The following is a 15,765-nucleotide window of genomic DNA, read 5'->3' as shown; positions in this document are numbered from 1 at the left end:
AACCAGTGGTCAACTTGGAGTCGGGCATACGGCAGAGCGGCTGACTTCCTGCCCTGGGCCATTTCACCCGCGTTGCAGCATCTCCTAGAGGCGTTCAGTTGCCAATGGGATTGCGCGGAGCTCAGGCACTCAGCAGCAGGGCTCTGGAAGGTTTACTCTTCCCTAGTTCTCCAGCCCCCTAAGCAGAGTGAGAGTCCTTTGGCCTTGCTCTCGGCAACAGTCTAGGTTCCTTTCATGTTTGTTCCATCATTTGTTGTGAGACAAAGTCTCACTATGTAGCTCTGACTGTAACTCACACTGGTCACCCACTCTGCCTCCCGAGTGGTGGTGGGATTAAAGGCACACACCGCCACACCCAGCGTATGGTCTTATGCAGCCCTGGCTGCCTCCAACTGATCTACATCCGATCCCCCTGATTCACACTGACTTCTGGGTGACAGGCATGCAGCACTACGTCTGGTTTTACATGGTGCCGGGGACTGGACCCAGAGCAAGTACCAACTGAGCCATATCGCCAGTGCAAAGTGGATCTCCCCTATAAAAACAGCCAGGCCCGAGGCTTATTTATTTTGGGGCATATGTCTTTCCCCCTCCCCCGGCAGTTTTGGCCAGCTTCTTTACAGAAAGGACTCCACTCCACTCAGGCCATCCATTCCTTCTCACACTATCATGTCTTACCCTGTAAGATCACCAGGCACTTGGCACGGTCCTACCACATACGGGTCCCGACCCTCTGGAGGCCGGAGCTGTGCAGCAGTAGACACGGGTGAACTGGGTAGCCCTGAGTTGAAGTCCTGGTGTCCAGGAGCCCGCTGGCCCTCACTCCTCCGCTAGCTTCCTCTTGGGGAATCTCAGAAGCAGTGATGGATGTGCTCAGGCAACAAAGGCAGGGTGCTGGCCGCTATAGCGCCCTTCTCCCCCATTGCTGGGCTTGGAGGACTCTCCTTGGCCAAGTACAGGCTGCTAGCTCCAGGTTACTCAGCCTCGTCAACCCCAAAGAACTCATCTGCTGGTTCCTACACTAGTTAGGATCAACACATAACATTTCCAGGACAAGGCCATGTGTGGTGACTGTGTCAGCGTTCACCAGTGATCACAGCAGCAATCAGGAGACAGAGGCAGGGGAGTGCTGCAAGTTTGAAGCTAACCAGGTTACATAGTGAGTTTAGGCCACCCAAAACTATGTAGTGAGACCCTGTCTCAAAACAACAAATCAATGTTTTCTTTTTCAGGAAGAAACAATAATTCCAGGTCGCTGGGATGTGGGGGCTTGTACTCTGGCCCACAGGCTGCTTCCAGAGTTGAGGCCCACTTGTTCCATATAGGGAGCAGGGTGGAGTCTCTCCAATGAAGCCTATATTCCCAGGCCCAGACCCCAAACAGCGGGACAGCAGCCTTCACAGAGCACACACCCGGAAACAAGAAAATGTTTTAATTGTGAAACTAACTTGAGGGAGTGGTGAGGGGATGGGGGACAGGGGCCTGATTCTTCAAAGTGGCTCTGTCCCTGGGCCACCCCATCTACAGGTCAGGGATCACATGTCCCAGGTTGGGACACAGCTAGTGTTATAAAATGACAATATAAATAGACTTCTAGAAAATGGAGGCTGTCCAGGTGCAGTAGTCATCGCTGCAGAGGCTGGGGGAGGGGAGGCCCCAGCCTGTCTCTCCATGGAGAGAAGGCGTGGGGCTCTGGGAAAAGGCCACTCTTCAAACATTCATGATTGACCCTTCAATGGCTCAGGGTCAGGGGCCGGGCACCAGGCAGGGCCTGAGACGCCCACTTGCAGGCTGAGGACAGAGGAGCTGGACTTTCTGGGTACACGTGTGTACATACATACATACACACACACACACACACATACACACACACACACACACTCTTTACACACACCCCTTTCTCACAGCATCATCTCTGCCCCAGTGGCCCCTGATACAGATCTCCAGATGGGGCAGCTGCCTTCTCCCCTGTGGACAGAGCACAGGGGAAGAGTCTGTCCCGGAGGGACCCAGGGAGCCTCACTCGCTCCCACGTTCCGGTGTTGCTTTACAAGTCATGGAACCAAAACCGGAGTTCAGTAGCTGGGTCCCAGGAAGCCCCCGGCACAGTAATGGTGGTTTCCCCAGTGTCTCGAAGGCTGTGGGAGTGGGTCGGCCCCCTACTGGCCTGTGCTGGGCAGGGTGGCCCAGGGCTCTTTGGTTTAGAACCAGGCTCCAGCTCATCTGGTCCGGTGCTGGCGCATGAGGGGTACGATGCTGGCCGGTGGCCCTGCCTTGGTGAGAAACGGGTGCTTCAGGAGCTCAGCAGCAGTAGCCCGCTGGGCTGGGTCTCGCACCAGCAGGCGGTCCAGGAAGCCTTTCAGAGATGGTGATGCCTGTGGAGGAGCAGAGGGCAGGAGGACAGTTACTTGCTACAGGACCACTTTCCGGTAATGTCCCGTGGGCTGATGGCATCTTGGGGATGTTGAAGAAGCCTCAGGGGTTACTGCTGGGCCCCAAGGGACCCAAAGGCTCCTAAAGCTCATTTCCTCCTCACTCCTGTGGTTTAGCAATAAGGCGGGGACACACACACACACACACACACACACATATGCAAATCCACCAACAGGAGAGTCCTACAGTCAGGCAACCTGGGCATAAGCTCTGTGGCAGCCTAGGGCTCAGGGGACCCTGTGGCTCTGTCTCTGGGGTTGGGGGAGTCACCAATGGCACAGCCTAGTTCCGCTCACCTTGTGCAGGTTCTTTAGTCGGGGTGGCAAGTTGTCCCGAATCATCTTCATGGCTTTGAGGGGTGGCTCGTTGAAGTAGGGGGGTTCTCCATCCACCATCTCGATCACCATCACCCCCAATGACCAGATGTCCACCTAGGGAAAAGGGACCATAGGGCTAAGTGCAGAGAGCAGCCGATCCTCTGCGAGCCCCGGGAAACATGGTCCCCATCTAGCCTCTACTTCTTTGACCCTAGTCCTGGGCCCATAACCTGAGTTCTCAGGTCTGGGGAACAACAGCTGCCATGGATTGCTAACTGTGTTCTAGCTCCATTCTTGCCAAGTACAAGCCACCCTGACTGAGATAGTCCCAAGGATTGTCATGCTGGCCTGGTTCCCTGTGGGACTTGCAGCCTGCCTTCCCCCATGTCCAGTGGGGATCAAATTTGCTGACTGATCAGGAGAAAACCTCAGGGCTAGACAGGCCCCAGCAGGCTCAGGTGGTCACTCCAGCCAGAATGAAGGTGCCATCCTTTCTCTAGCAACAGTGGCTCCCTGGTCATCACCCAGCCTTTCCAACAGATAAAGGAAACTCAGGCCACCTTGGTGCAGGCTGCTCAGGACTGGGTAGGGCCACCACTGGGCTTACCTCTGGCCCGTAGGGCAGGCGGGAGATCAGCTCTGGGGCCATCCAGTAGGGAGTGCCCACCAACGACTTCCTCCTTGGCACCTCCTTGCTCACCTGGGCACAGAACCCGAAGTCGGACAGCTTCACCTGGGCAGACAGAGGCTGTGGGTCAGAGATGCCCGGCTCCCCAACTTCCTTCAGACATGGGCTCCATGAGCGGCCAGGGTGAAGGCTCTGCTCCCTCCTGGCTGGGCTCTCAGGTGGCCCAAGGTTCTTAGGGATGTGGCTCAAGGCCTGTGGATGGTGAGGGCTCAGCAGGGGCCAAGACAGTCTTGGTTCTGAAAGTCCAGGGATCCTGGCCCTTGGATCTAATGGGAGAAAGTGCTACACACGGGTTCAGGAGCTGTGGCTGTTGGGCTAAGCCCTTCCTCTCTGGGCCCTGGGCAGCCTCTGGCTTCCACTTCTGTGAGCTCAGTGCCTTCTACCAATCTGGACCCGTACTCTGAGCTGTTCTGTGAGGAACCGATCAGTCAGCTGTTCCTCCAGTCACCAAAGTCTCAACGGCCACCCTAGCAGCATCCTGGGGACAGGGGGTAAGGCAGGGACCCCAGCACCGGTGTGCACTGGTGTGAGCTGACCATCAGCTGGAGGAGACTGAGAGGTGCCTAGCGTCGAGTGGGACTGAGGTCAATTCCAGAGAGGATGAACCGGGGACAAGAGCTACCTGCATGTGGGAGGCTCTACTCTACAGGCTGGAACGGAGGAAGGAGACCCTCAGCACAACTTTTCTCCTGCTTCCTGGCTGCCAAGAAGGGAGCTGCTTGGCTCCATTGCACTCTACCATGATGGACTGAAACCTCTGAAATGCTAAGAAACAAAACACAAAACTTTCCTCCTTCAAGCTGTTCTGTCAAAAAGATGAAAAGCTGCTGGGCAGTGATGCCCAGCGCTCGGGAGGCAGAGGTAGAGGCAGAGGCAGGCGGATCTCTGAGTTCAATAGAGTGAGTTCCAGGACAGCCAGGGATACTTGAAGGAACTCTGTCTTCAAAATCAAAAGCAAACAAACAAAAGTCACCTCACACATTCACTACTCTCCCGCTTACCCGGCCATCATGGGTCAGCAAGATGGAGTCACTCTTGATGTCTCGGTGAATGACGCCCTGGGCGTGGAGCACAGACAGCGCTTGGAGCACCGCCAGGCACACAGCAGCAATCTGTTCCTCGTTCATCCTGCATGGGCAGAAGGAGCAACTGGGTAGTCAGGACCCTGCTGGGATGTCCAGCCCTGGGGCAAGGGTGGGGAGCCGACAGACCCATCCGCTGTTTCAGGACATCAAGAGGTCACAGAACTGCCTCAATAGTGGTTGGGGGAATCTAAGATGCTATGAGACCATCCTGTGTGCCTGGCTTCCCTGCCCCACCCACACTCTGGAGGGACTTGTCTATCACCAGAGGCTGAAGGGTCCCAGCTCCACCCCTGGGAGCACACGAGCCAGCCGGTCACCCAGCAGTACCTGGTGTGGGTGACGATATCGGTGAGGGCGCCTCCCTCCAGGAACTCCATGACCACCCAGAGCTCGTCACCCACCAGGTAGCTGTTGTACATCTCCACCACGTTCTCATGCCGGTAGTCCCGCATGATCACCACCTGGTTGGGGCAGAGTCAGCACTGGGACCGTGGGTATTGCCTCTGTCTTTAGAGGTGGCGCTGGCTGACCAGCCTCTCATCACCTTCTAGCAGGAGGCACTGGGGCAAACTGGCTCACTCTAGCTGTCTCCTTCTTCAAAGCCAAGAATTCCTCGAAGGCAGCCTGAGGCAGACCCCTCTATTCTAGGGGTGCACCCTGGATCCCTAACCCACCACTCTAACCCTGACTGGTCCTGGCTGGTTTTTGAGTGCTCTGACCATCAGGGGGCATCCAGAGACACAGGAGGCAAGGGGACAAGCAGGTATGAAGAAAAGCTAAAACAAAGGGGTGTGTGGTTAATGAGACACCCGAGACGAAGGCCCAATGGTCAGGGAAAGGTCTGGGAGCCGAGGGTGGTGGTGGGGACACTATGTTGACAGGGACCGGGGGGGGGGGACTTCCTGGTGTGTGTGGAGCATGGGGATGCGGGGTGAGGAAGGTGAAGGTGGGGGGGAAGTGCTAGGAGACAGGCGACTGGAGCTGGGCAGCCCCGAGCTGGGCCTCTGGGGACTCCTGCAGCAGGGGCAGGAGGACTTGTCATGCAGACACACACGGCTCTCTGCCTTCGTGACGGACGCCCAGGCTGCCGACACCCAGAGCCAGAAGTTGGGCTGAACCAAGTGCCTAGCTGTGGGCTAGATGGGACAGGATGTGGCAGGGCAAGGAGCTGTGTTGTGGAATATCACTTTAAGATGCGTGACATTTGTTTATGCTGTGGAACATTTGTTTAACTCTGGGAAGCTGTGCTAAAACACCCATTTGTCTACTAAAGAGCTGAACAGTCAGTAGCTTGGCAGGAGAAAGGGTAGGTGGGGCTGGCAGGCAGAGAGAATAAATGGGGGGAGAAGTCTGAGAGGAGGAAGGAGCAAGAGAACAAGAGGGCTGGAGAGATGGCTGAGAGGTTAGGAGCACTGGTTGCTCTTGTAGAGGTCATGAGTTCAATTCCCAGCAACCACATAGTGGTTCACTCATCTGTAATGAGATCTGGTGCCCTCTTCTGGCCTGCAGGCAGAACACTGAATATAGTAGTAAGAAGGAAAGAAAGAACAAGGAAAGGAGGATGCTTGGGTCCACCCAGCTGTAGAGTTAAGAGTAAGATATACAGAAGTAAGAAAAGGAAAAAGCCCAGAGGCAAAAGGTAGATAGGATAATTTAAGAAAAGCTGGCTAGAAACAAGCCAAGCTAAGGCCGGGCATTCTTAAGTGATAAGTGGATTTTATTTGGGAGCTGGTAGGGGGCCCCCCCAAAATAACAAGGAGTAAAAGAGCCACAGAGTGAAAGAACAACAGTGGCAGGCTGGACCCCTGGACGCTGCCTTAGGCTGTGGAGACAGACACTGAGAGACACGTAAAGACTTCAGTGCCACACAAGTCCTTAGGCTGTGGAGACAGACACTGAGAGACACGGAAAGACTTCAGTGCCAAAGGCCCTTCCCTTGAATACGTACAGAGTCCGGGGGCCTGAGAGAGGCTGGAGCAGAGCCCCAGGGCCACAGAGGACACACAGCAGTGGGACTGGGGGAATGGGCACTGGCTGTGCTCCAGAGTAAGGCACGACAGTTTCCCAGAGACAGGGACCCTGAGAGAAGAAGAGGTCTGGAGGGGAGCACACAGGCCCAGAACTAGTTGGAAAATGTCAGCCTGGGTCATGGGCGCTTGGTAGGACAGGCCAGGCAGGAGCCTTAGGCTGGGGACAGCTGTGAGGAGAGGACCGTGCTGAGCTTCCTGGCCTGTACCTACCTCGTTGAAGAGCAGCTCCCGTCTTTGCTGTTTGCGCAGGTCCATCTTCTTGACGGCCACCAGTTTGCCTGAGCTGCGCACAGTGGCTATGCACACGATACCAGTAGAGCCCTCGCCAATCTTGATGAAGTTATCTAGATAGGAACGGGGGTCCCCTGGGTCTACTACCAGCTGCAGAGCAGCCCGGAACTGCTCGTGGGACACTCTCTGGGGCTCCCGCTGTGGTGAGCGAGGCCCAGGGGGCCCAGGGACAGGGGGTGCCACAAGAGCACGTGCTGGGGGGGCCAGCTGGGGCTCAGAGGCGTGGGGGCCCAGCACTCCTGGGCTGGGAGCACCATGGGCTCGGGTGGGAGGCCGGGAGGAAGATGAAGACTGAGGGGCAGCCAGGCCCGTGGCTGATGGCCCATTAGGGGCCACACTGTGTGGCTCCCCCTGCAACAGAAGAAAGGCATCATGAGCGTGGAGGGTGCTTTGACTCTCCCCAGCCGGATGACATACAAGGGAAGTCAGGGTGAGATGGGGTGTGGCTGGGGAAAGGGAAGCAAGGGAAGGGGACACTGAGGTGCTGAAGTGGGGGATGGGTTACCTGGGCACCTCGGGGTGGGTGGTCCGAGTCAGCCCGTGGGTATGTGTTAAAGGGTCTGCCAGCTGCTAGTTTTGCCCCACTGGCCAGATTGGCAGGCTGGGGAGTGCTAACATCAGGCCCAGAGAGGGGGCGCTTATCTCGGGAGGCCTCCTGGGGCCCTCCAGGGCCCTCCCTGGAAGCCTTGGGCCTCTTCTCGGGCCCCACCCGCCGTCTGTCACCACCGCCTGCCTCGCTGTGGCCTGTGGCCCGGCCTTTGCCTCCAGTCTTGTCAGGGGCCGTTCTGGCCAGGGCTGCCCGCTCCTCCAGCATTCCGTTCTCCTGGTGGGCACGGGCAGGTGGTGGAGGGCTGTCTCTGCGCAGGGAGTTGGAGCGCGTGACCGACATGTTCTCAAACTCGTCCAGCAGCAGCGTGAGGGCCCCATCCTTGACACCTTTGCTGCCCCGCACGATGGTCTGGGGTCCAGGCAATGGCAGGATAAGGCCAGGAAGGAGGGGACACAGAAACAAGACAATACAACACGAAAACAAGACAGAGACAGTAAAGTACTGGTGTGGTGATGATGAGGAGGAGTGACAGGGGACCCTAAAGTGCCCCAAGAACTCCTCTCTTGCCCATCACCACTCTGGGGGCTCCCCAAGTGCCTCTTGAGTTTCCTTGGCTCCCAGTCTGGCAGCAAGTTCTGCCCTGTGGACTGGGGTGAGGGAGGTAAACACAGCCTATAATCAACCCCCGAGAGCTGCAAATTACAGGCCACTTGGCTCGGCACTTCCTCCCTTGCAGGCTGCCAGCGTCATTAACCCCCAAACCATGCACTCTGATCCTCTAGGGCAGAGGACGGGGTGCAGGGGAGAAAGCCCACAGCCTAAAGTCAAGGCCTAGGAGCCGTGTGGCATATACATCCTGAACCACCAGGCTCACACCTCCCTGGCCCCACTCAGTTGTGGTCTCCACAGTTCCTCTATGTCCTGAGCCCCAGGCACACAGGCTTCTTCACTGTTTCCCCAATACACCAGACATGTGCTCATCAGCTCTTTGCCCTGCCCACAACCTACATCTTCCAAATGTCTCCATGGCTGCCCTGTTCCCCTCCACAAGGTCTCTGGCTCTTTCCCGTTTCCCCCTGGCCCTTAGTGCCAGCTGACATGGCTGTGCACCCACCAGGCTGCTCTATCCCCTGTGAGCTTCCCAGGGACTGAGTGCTCTTTCTGCTATTTACAGTCCCGCCTAGGTCTTGGCTCCAAGATCAGTGTCCATACCATGAGGAAGGGAGAGGGGGCAGACAGGAGGGTTGGGGGAGCTGTCCCACCGCTGCCCCCAGGTGGCAGGCAGACCCAGGACCTGGACAGCTTCTGATAGGCTGAGGGTATGCTGAACTCACAAGAACCACCTGTGGTCCCAGACAGGTCCTGGCAGTCTGCCTAGAAGTCTGGTCTTGCTCTGGGAGCCAAGTAAGCAAGGTGGATGTTAGGTCTCAAACCCCAGACAAATGGCTGAGGAGCCTATTTACCATATCAAAGCTGACCTGGCTGCTGGGCTCTCCCAGCCTCCCTTGGTCCCTACCTGGCTGGCATCCCTGTCCTCTACCTGCCTTCCCCCTATATAATCCAGCCATTTTGGCTGAGCTGCTCCTTTTACCTTTTTTACCGTTTACCCTTCTGGCTGATTGGTCTCCTAGCTTTCCCTTCCCCACTCTCCTCACAAGGCCCAGTCATGTCCACTCTGGACTCCTGGAGACCTGCCTCCTGCTGTGCTCTCCCTCATATCTACAATAAATCTCCTCCTCCACACCTGGGAGCACTCAAGCCTCCTCCTTTATTTTTCTTCATTCAGTGGATACCTGCCAGTCTTTGGTATTAGAACTTGGGGTCAATGGCCAAGAACTTTGGACGTGTAGGCAGTAGCAGCTAAGGTGCCCGCATGTGAATTAGGGCAAGCGCCCTTCCCCTTGCAGGCTGGGGATGGGGGCAGGATGGGAGCAGGGGTGAAATTATGGGGACATCTAGTAGGGACACAACCTGTGAGAAACAGCCACAGAGCTCAGTGGAGCACAGGAGGGCCTAGGGTGGGCTGTCTGGGGACTAGGACCCAAGAAGCAGAGCTGCTTCAGAGCCAGTTTCTACTGGCTTCCAGCTGGCCTGAGTCATGAGAAGCCATACAGAGTCAGATGATAGGGCCTTTCTGAGCCATGGAGAGAAGACAAGGCTCAGATGACCCTGCCAGGCTCAGCCTGGGCCCAAGCACTGTGGCTGAGGACACCCTGCTGGTTCTGCCTCTTTGCTGCCAGGCCTGGGCTGGTCCCTGGGAGAGGATGAGTCAGCTACAGTGCCAGGCACCCAGTCCGCTGACCACAGGCACACCCAGCTCCACCCACTGGGGACAGGCTTGGCTGTACTACCCTGGGCCCCGCCACTCGAAGAATGAATCCAACTCTAAAGTGGGCTTCAGCAGGCCTAGCAGGGACACTTTTATCATTAGGCCTGTGGGGCTGCAGCCTGTGCCTGGGAGAGGAGACCACAATTCTCACTGCTTATGGAGGTGGGGGAAGTGTAGGGACCTTGGATCCCGACCTTGGGTCCTATTCCAACTCTGTCATTTTCCTCAGGAAAACCCCACAAGACTGAAGGGCTTGCTGCCCTACTGGGGCCACAGCTTCTGCCCCGCTCCACCTGCCTTAGTTGTTCCTTTTCAGCCCTTGGAATGCAGCTGTCTTGGAGTGGGCTGACTCCTATGTGAAGCCCCGAGGAGACCAAGTTTGAGTGTGTGGTACTGGGGCAGGAGGAGTGGAGAGGTCAGGGGTGGGGCTGGAGGGCGAAAGGCGGGCACTGAGTTACAGAGGTGGGGGTTCTGCAAGGAGGCCAAGAGCAGCTGAGGGGCTGGGCCACTATGGCTGCGGGGTAGAAGTGATGATGGCTACCTTGGAGGCTCCAGGCTGGATGGAGGTGATGCAGGCAGGGTCGATAAGGGGCTTGGGTCGGCGTGCTGACTCTTCAATCAGGCTCTGCCACTGGCGGGGCAGCCCTGTGAACTTCTGCTCGTGCTGGTCGAAGCCCGTGTGCACACGATGCTCAAAGTTGGATGGGGCCGAAATCTCCACCCGCTTCTTCTTCTTTCCAAACATGGTTCCAGAGCCCCAGCACGACAAGTGTGCAGCAGGCGGTTGGCCTGGGCTCTCACAGGCACCTGCGGGGGGAAGCACCAAGGGAGGTGGGACCAGAGGCAGGTGACCCGTCACCCAAACCAAACCACACCAGTTCTTCTCTGCCTCTGCCCTGATTGCGCTCCCCCCCCCCCTCTCTCTCCTCTCTCTCTCTCCACCCCCCCTTTCCTGAGTAGCTTCTTTGTTTTGTGGGTTCCTCTGTAAGCAAGCAGAGCACTAGTTCTTCACCTTCCTAGCACTTTGACCTTTAATACAGCTCCTCAACTGGGATGGTGGTGGTGGCAGTGGTGGTGGCGTTGGTGGCGCACACCTTTAATCCTTGTACACAGGAGGCAGAGGCAGGTGGATCTCTGCAAATTCAAGGCCAGTCTAAATAGTGAGCTCCAGAACAGCCAAAGCTACTACACAGAGAAACCCTGTCTTGATAAACCAATAAACAGCCGGGCGGTGGTGGTACACGCCTTTAATCCCAGCACCCGGGAGGCAGAGGCAGGCGGATCTCTGTGAGTTCGAGACCAGCCTGGTCTACAAGAGCTAGCTCCAGGACAGCCTCCAAACCCACAGAGAAACCTTGTGGAAAAACAAACAAACAAATCAACAAACAAACAAACACAGTTTGTGGTAACTCCCAAGCATAAAATTATTTTTGTTGCTACTTCATGTAATTCTACGTAATTCTGCTGTAATGTAAATTTCCATGGTTTTCAGATGGTCTTGGTGACCCCTGTGTGTGACCCTAAGGTGTGCTGACCCACAGGATGAGCACCACTGAGCTACAGGGACAGGCCCAGCTGCCTCCTACTGATAGCTACAGCTAGAATCCTTCTTGTGGCCAGAGACCTCATACAGCCCATCCCATCACCTCCCGTTAGCTCCACACCTTTGCACAGGGACACTCCTCCCTATCATCCCCAGAGCTACCTCTCTCTCCTCCTTCAGTTAGCACGGAATCCTTTCCCAATCACACAGCCTGCTGGCCATCACATTACCTTCAGATGCCCTTAACCTGTGGGGAACCTGCTGTTGGTTCCTGTGTGTGGTGTCTTCTGTCACTCCCCCACCCCACTAATGCTAACAATGGCTAAACTAGCCCATCCACACAGTCTCCCGGTCAGCCCAGGGCCCTGCACAGTGTGAGCACAGTGTGAGCATGCCAGTGTGTACACTGAGCAGTACCCACCTCCAGTCTGGCTACCACAGCCAGCAGCCAAGGGCACATGGGATGCCCTACTGTGATCCACACTGTGATGTTATCCTATCTTTAGAGCTTGGGTCTTCAATTGGACACTTAATAGCACCAGCCACAAATAAATGCCTTGAGCCAGGCATGGTGGTGCACGCCTTGAATCCCAGCACTCTGGAGGCAGAGGCCAGCCTGGTCTACGGAGTGAGGTCTAAGCTAGCCAGGACTACAAAGAGAGATCCTGTCTCAAAAAAAAGGGATGGGAAGCTGGAGAGACGGCTCAGCAGATAAGAGCACTGGCTGGAGCTCTTCCCAAGGACCAGGGTCCAACTCCCAGCACCCACATGGTGGCTCACACCTGTCTGTAACTGCGGTTACAGGGGAATCTGATGCCCTCTTCTGACCTTTGAGGACACCAGGAACCAATGTGAGGCACCGGTACACATGCAGGCAAAACACCCATACACACAAAATTTAAAAACTAATATTTTTAAGAAAGTAAATTAAAAATAAATAACGCCAACAACAAAGGATCAAAGGGCAAGCCCAGCCAGGGGCATAGGCTGGCACCAATCCCTAGAATCCCAGCTACGCAGGATGCAGGAGGATGGCAAGTCCAAAGCTTCCCCTGGATGGAGAGTGAATTCAGGCTATTCTGGACTACTTGGTAAAGGGCCTGGGGCTGGAGCTCAGCAGCGGAGCCCCCACAGTACTCGGGAGGCCCTGGGCTCCATCCCAGCTGAAGGAGGGGATGATGGTGACAGAGAGCTCAAGAAATGACGGACTCCAGCCAGCAGCAGTGACACAAGTCTCCCCTTCCTCTGACTCTCACTGTCACCCTGAGAGTGACTGAGCCCTCCCTGCCCCTTACGCCAGAGCCCTGTAAGGAAGAGCCCTGTTGTCACACAGACCTGGTCTGAAGCTGGCTGGGCTAGAAACACCCTTGCGTGGGTGACGTCTCCTCCTGGGGCTTTGAGTTACTCATCTGCAAGACAGGAAGAAAAGATCCATCACTGATTCATTCACTAACACCCACTGTACCCTGGCTAGTGGGGGACATGATGACAACCTAGACAGCATACGACCCATTAAGCTGTCCACATAGGACGGACAGGCCAGTCCCTAGACAGTGACAGTGCTCCCTGGTAGGGACTGGGCTGACAAAGTGCTACCAGCCATGGAGGGATGGCTAAGGGGAGGCTCCCTATAGGAGGTGTCCATGAGTGGAGGCCCAAAGGACCAAAGCATGTGGCAGGGGACTGCCATCTTCCTCCGACCTGGCTCCCCAGTACCTGACAGGGTGGAAGGCAGGCACAGGGCCAGTGCCCAGAGCCAGCCCTAGCGAGAGTCTGCTGGGGAAGTAGCTACAGACAAGAGTGCAGGGGACCCAGCCCAGTTCTCCCCACCTCCTGGCACAGCTCTCTTTCTTGGGGAGCCACCAGCCCAGTTCTCCCCACCTCCTGGCACAGCTCTCTTTCTTGGGGAGCCACCAGCCCAGCCCACAAGAAGGACATTAATGGGCAGGAAGCCAGGGAAACCGGTTTGGCAGTACAGCCAAGTGAGAGGCAGGTGGGGGGACTCAGCAGCCAGCCTGTCTCAACTGGTCCCAAGAGGCCAGCAGGTGGCCAGCCCTCTGCCTGGACAGGGCTTTCCCAGCTGGTCAGGTCCAGGGGTTCTCGAGAGTTGGGGCACCTGGGACAGAAGGGCATGTCTGGCTTCTAGCGTCTCTATGCTCCCTTCCTCCCAGCCTCTCCTGCCTGGCCCATCCCCGTCACCTTGACCTCTGCACCAAGGCTACCCAGCCTGGCTTCCCAGCCTTCCCTGGCTTCCCAGCACCTGTCTCTACAACCCCCACAGTGGCACACCTCATGCGGCCTGGCCTGGTACCGCGGCGTGGAGCCAGGTGCTGCGACCTGGGGCTCCCTGTCTTCTTCGTCTAGCTTGCTCCTCATCTTGAACTCTTGGCTCTGCTCTCGGCTCCCTCCTCCCACACCCAGACAGCCCCGAGGCAGCTCCCAGACTTGGAGAATGGGGGTGGTGGTGTATGTGATCTCTCATACACCTAGGGAGGCGCTCAGGATGGAAAAGGTGGGGGAGCGTGGGCAGTGCCTTCCCATGCTCCCACACAGACCCCCACTCATAACCTCCAAGCCCCCTTGCACACTGCAGTCCCTGTGACCCTGCAGGAGAAGGGCGGAAGGGCACACCTCCGGATATTTGCCTGGGCCACCCCTTCCTCTGGGCAGCATATGGAGGGAAGGACAAACAGAGGAACTGGCAATGTTTATAGTGACCTGGTGCAGGCCCCACCCAGGCCCTTCTAGGCAGCTCCTGACCTCGTAGGTTCAGAACTTCGGAGCCCAGCAGCTCAGGCCTCAGAACCCCACAAGACTGATTTCTGTATCTGTGAAAACCCAGCCCACAGCTCATGCCAGGAAGCTCAATGTGTGACCCCAGGGAAAGAGTCCACTTCAGGCCTCAGTTTCCTCTTGTTAAGACGGTGATGACAGCAGCTGCTTCCGGCAGCTCTTACAAGGAGTCCCACAGAACACAAAACAAGCAAGGCACCAGGGCCTGGCTCAGAGCCACTATCACCGAAGCTAGGAATGAATGTTCAATGCTAGTCACAATACGACAGGAGCCAGCAGGAATGTGCACCTACTGTGTGCCACCTCTATGCTGAACAACTTCACCCAGCATCCCTCAATCTCTGCTCTGGACCCAGAAAAGGCCATGAACTCCATGCCTTAAATAAGGAAAACAAGGCACAAAGCCCGCCCCAACCACTTACCCAGGGGCAAAGCCAGGGGCAAAGGGTAGACATCAGTGTAGGCCACTTCTCCCAGAGCCTATGGCCCTCCCTCCTTCTAGTGCAGGCAGACCCTGTTCATGGTGCACAGTCCATGCCACCTGCACAGCCCTAGGACAGAAGCTAATCATCCCAGCTGTCCAGAAGGAGACAGACTCCAGAGAGAAACTCCCCTGGTCCAGGCACTCAGCCAATGAGAGGCTGCCAGGATTTGAACCTGGGAAGGCGGGCACCAGAGGCTAGGCTTGGCCACCATGCTGCCTCTACCTCCCTGGCTGCAGACTTTGCTTTCCTCTCCTGTGCTGGCACTGCAGGGGCGGAACTGCACCTCCCACACAGCCTGTCCTGGTCCCTTGGGGAATGGGCTTCCTGGACCCTCCTCCCAGGGCCTTTGGTGAGACAGGTGACCATAGAAAAGATGCCTGAAAACTAGTCCCTGCCACCAAATGGACTCCATTCTGTTCTAGTGCTGACATGCCCATCCATCGCTACCATGAGGGAACCGTGGCCCTGGGAAGACACCAATCCAAGCCCCCTGGCTCCCAGAAACCTCAGGGCAGGGGCTATGTGAGCCGGTGTTGGGAGTACGTTGTTGGACCCTAGACATAATGGGGTGACTAGGTACCCACAGAGAAGACAAACAGATGGAGCAGTATGGCAGGCAGCTCCACCCAGCCAGGACACACACACACACACACATATATATATAAAATGTTCCTTTTTCAAGACAGGGTTTCTTTGTGTGGCTCTGGCTGTCCTGGAACTCACTCTGTAGACCAGCTGGCCTCAAACTCACAGATCCACCTGTCTCTGCCTCCCTAGTGCTGAGATTAAAGAGGTGTGCCAAAACTATACTGTATTTTGAAATGCTTATTTCAGTTTTTTTTTTAATTCTTCAAATTGTGGGATATTCATGTTTTCCAGTTACCCCTTACACCCCTTGCTCCACTCCTAACCTTTCACGAGATGCAAATGCCTCCATCTCCCATACTGTCAAAAGGAATGAGCTGCCAGCTCCAAAAGAGTTGCCTGTGTCTCAGGGTACCCTCTGCTTTCTTTCCAGGACCAAGGTGGCAATGAGGGTGGGGTCTGGTTCCTGCCTTCTTGAGCCCATTTCCCCCCACAGTCAGCTCTGTCAACCCACCGCTCCCACCTACGCAATCTGAAGGTGCCCCACTCTCTCCCTTTGGCCCCACTTCTTCCAGGGAGTCCTTGGGACTCCTCCTAGATGGCCCCTGGTTCCTCCTCACCAGACCAACCCCTGAC

The 15,765-nt window shown here is 56.4% G+C and overlaps 1 protein-coding gene across 2 annotated transcripts in view; it reads right to left on the bottom strand.

Annotated features, from left to right (window-relative positions):
• Positions 1 to 1,415: 1,415 nt before the first annotated feature.
• Pak4 (p21 (RAC1) activated kinase 4) overlaps positions 1,416 to 15,765 on the bottom strand; it is a 39,292-nt gene continuing 24,942 nt past the window's right edge. Inside the window, exons 2-10 of one of the 2 annotated variants that reach the window (XM_027430509.2) lie at positions 12,602 to 12,675; positions 10,265 to 10,530; positions 7,350 to 7,802; positions 6,764 to 7,195; positions 4,851 to 4,984; positions 4,440 to 4,566; positions 3,358 to 3,483; positions 2,730 to 2,864; positions 1,416 to 2,375 (exon numbers count right to left, since the gene is read on the bottom strand). In XM_027430509.2, the coding sequence (XP_027286310.1) occupies positions 2,220 to 2,375; positions 2,730 to 2,864; positions 3,358 to 3,483; positions 4,440 to 4,566; positions 4,851 to 4,984; positions 6,764 to 7,195; positions 7,350 to 7,802; positions 10,265 to 10,468 (1,767 nt within the window). In that variant the 5' untranslated portion in view covers positions 10,469 to 10,530; positions 12,602 to 12,675 and the 3' untranslated portion in view covers positions 1,416 to 2,219. The remainder of the gene's footprint in view (positions 2,376 to 2,729; positions 2,865 to 3,357; positions 3,484 to 4,439; positions 4,567 to 4,850; positions 4,985 to 6,763; positions 7,196 to 7,349; positions 7,803 to 10,264; positions 10,531 to 12,601; positions 12,676 to 15,765) is intronic. The other variant, XM_027430511.2, reaches the window with a different exon arrangement.

Source organism: Cricetulus griseus, chromosome 9, assembly GCF_003668045.3.
Source record: "Cricetulus griseus strain 17A/GY chromosome 9, alternate assembly CriGri-PICRH-1.0, whole genome shotgun sequence".
Taxonomy (NCBI): domain Eukaryota; kingdom Metazoa; phylum Chordata; class Mammalia; order Rodentia; family Cricetidae; genus Cricetulus; species Cricetulus griseus.
The sequence above is the reverse complement of the archived record's forward strand: the minus strand, read 5'-3'. Positions and strand labels throughout refer to the sequence as shown.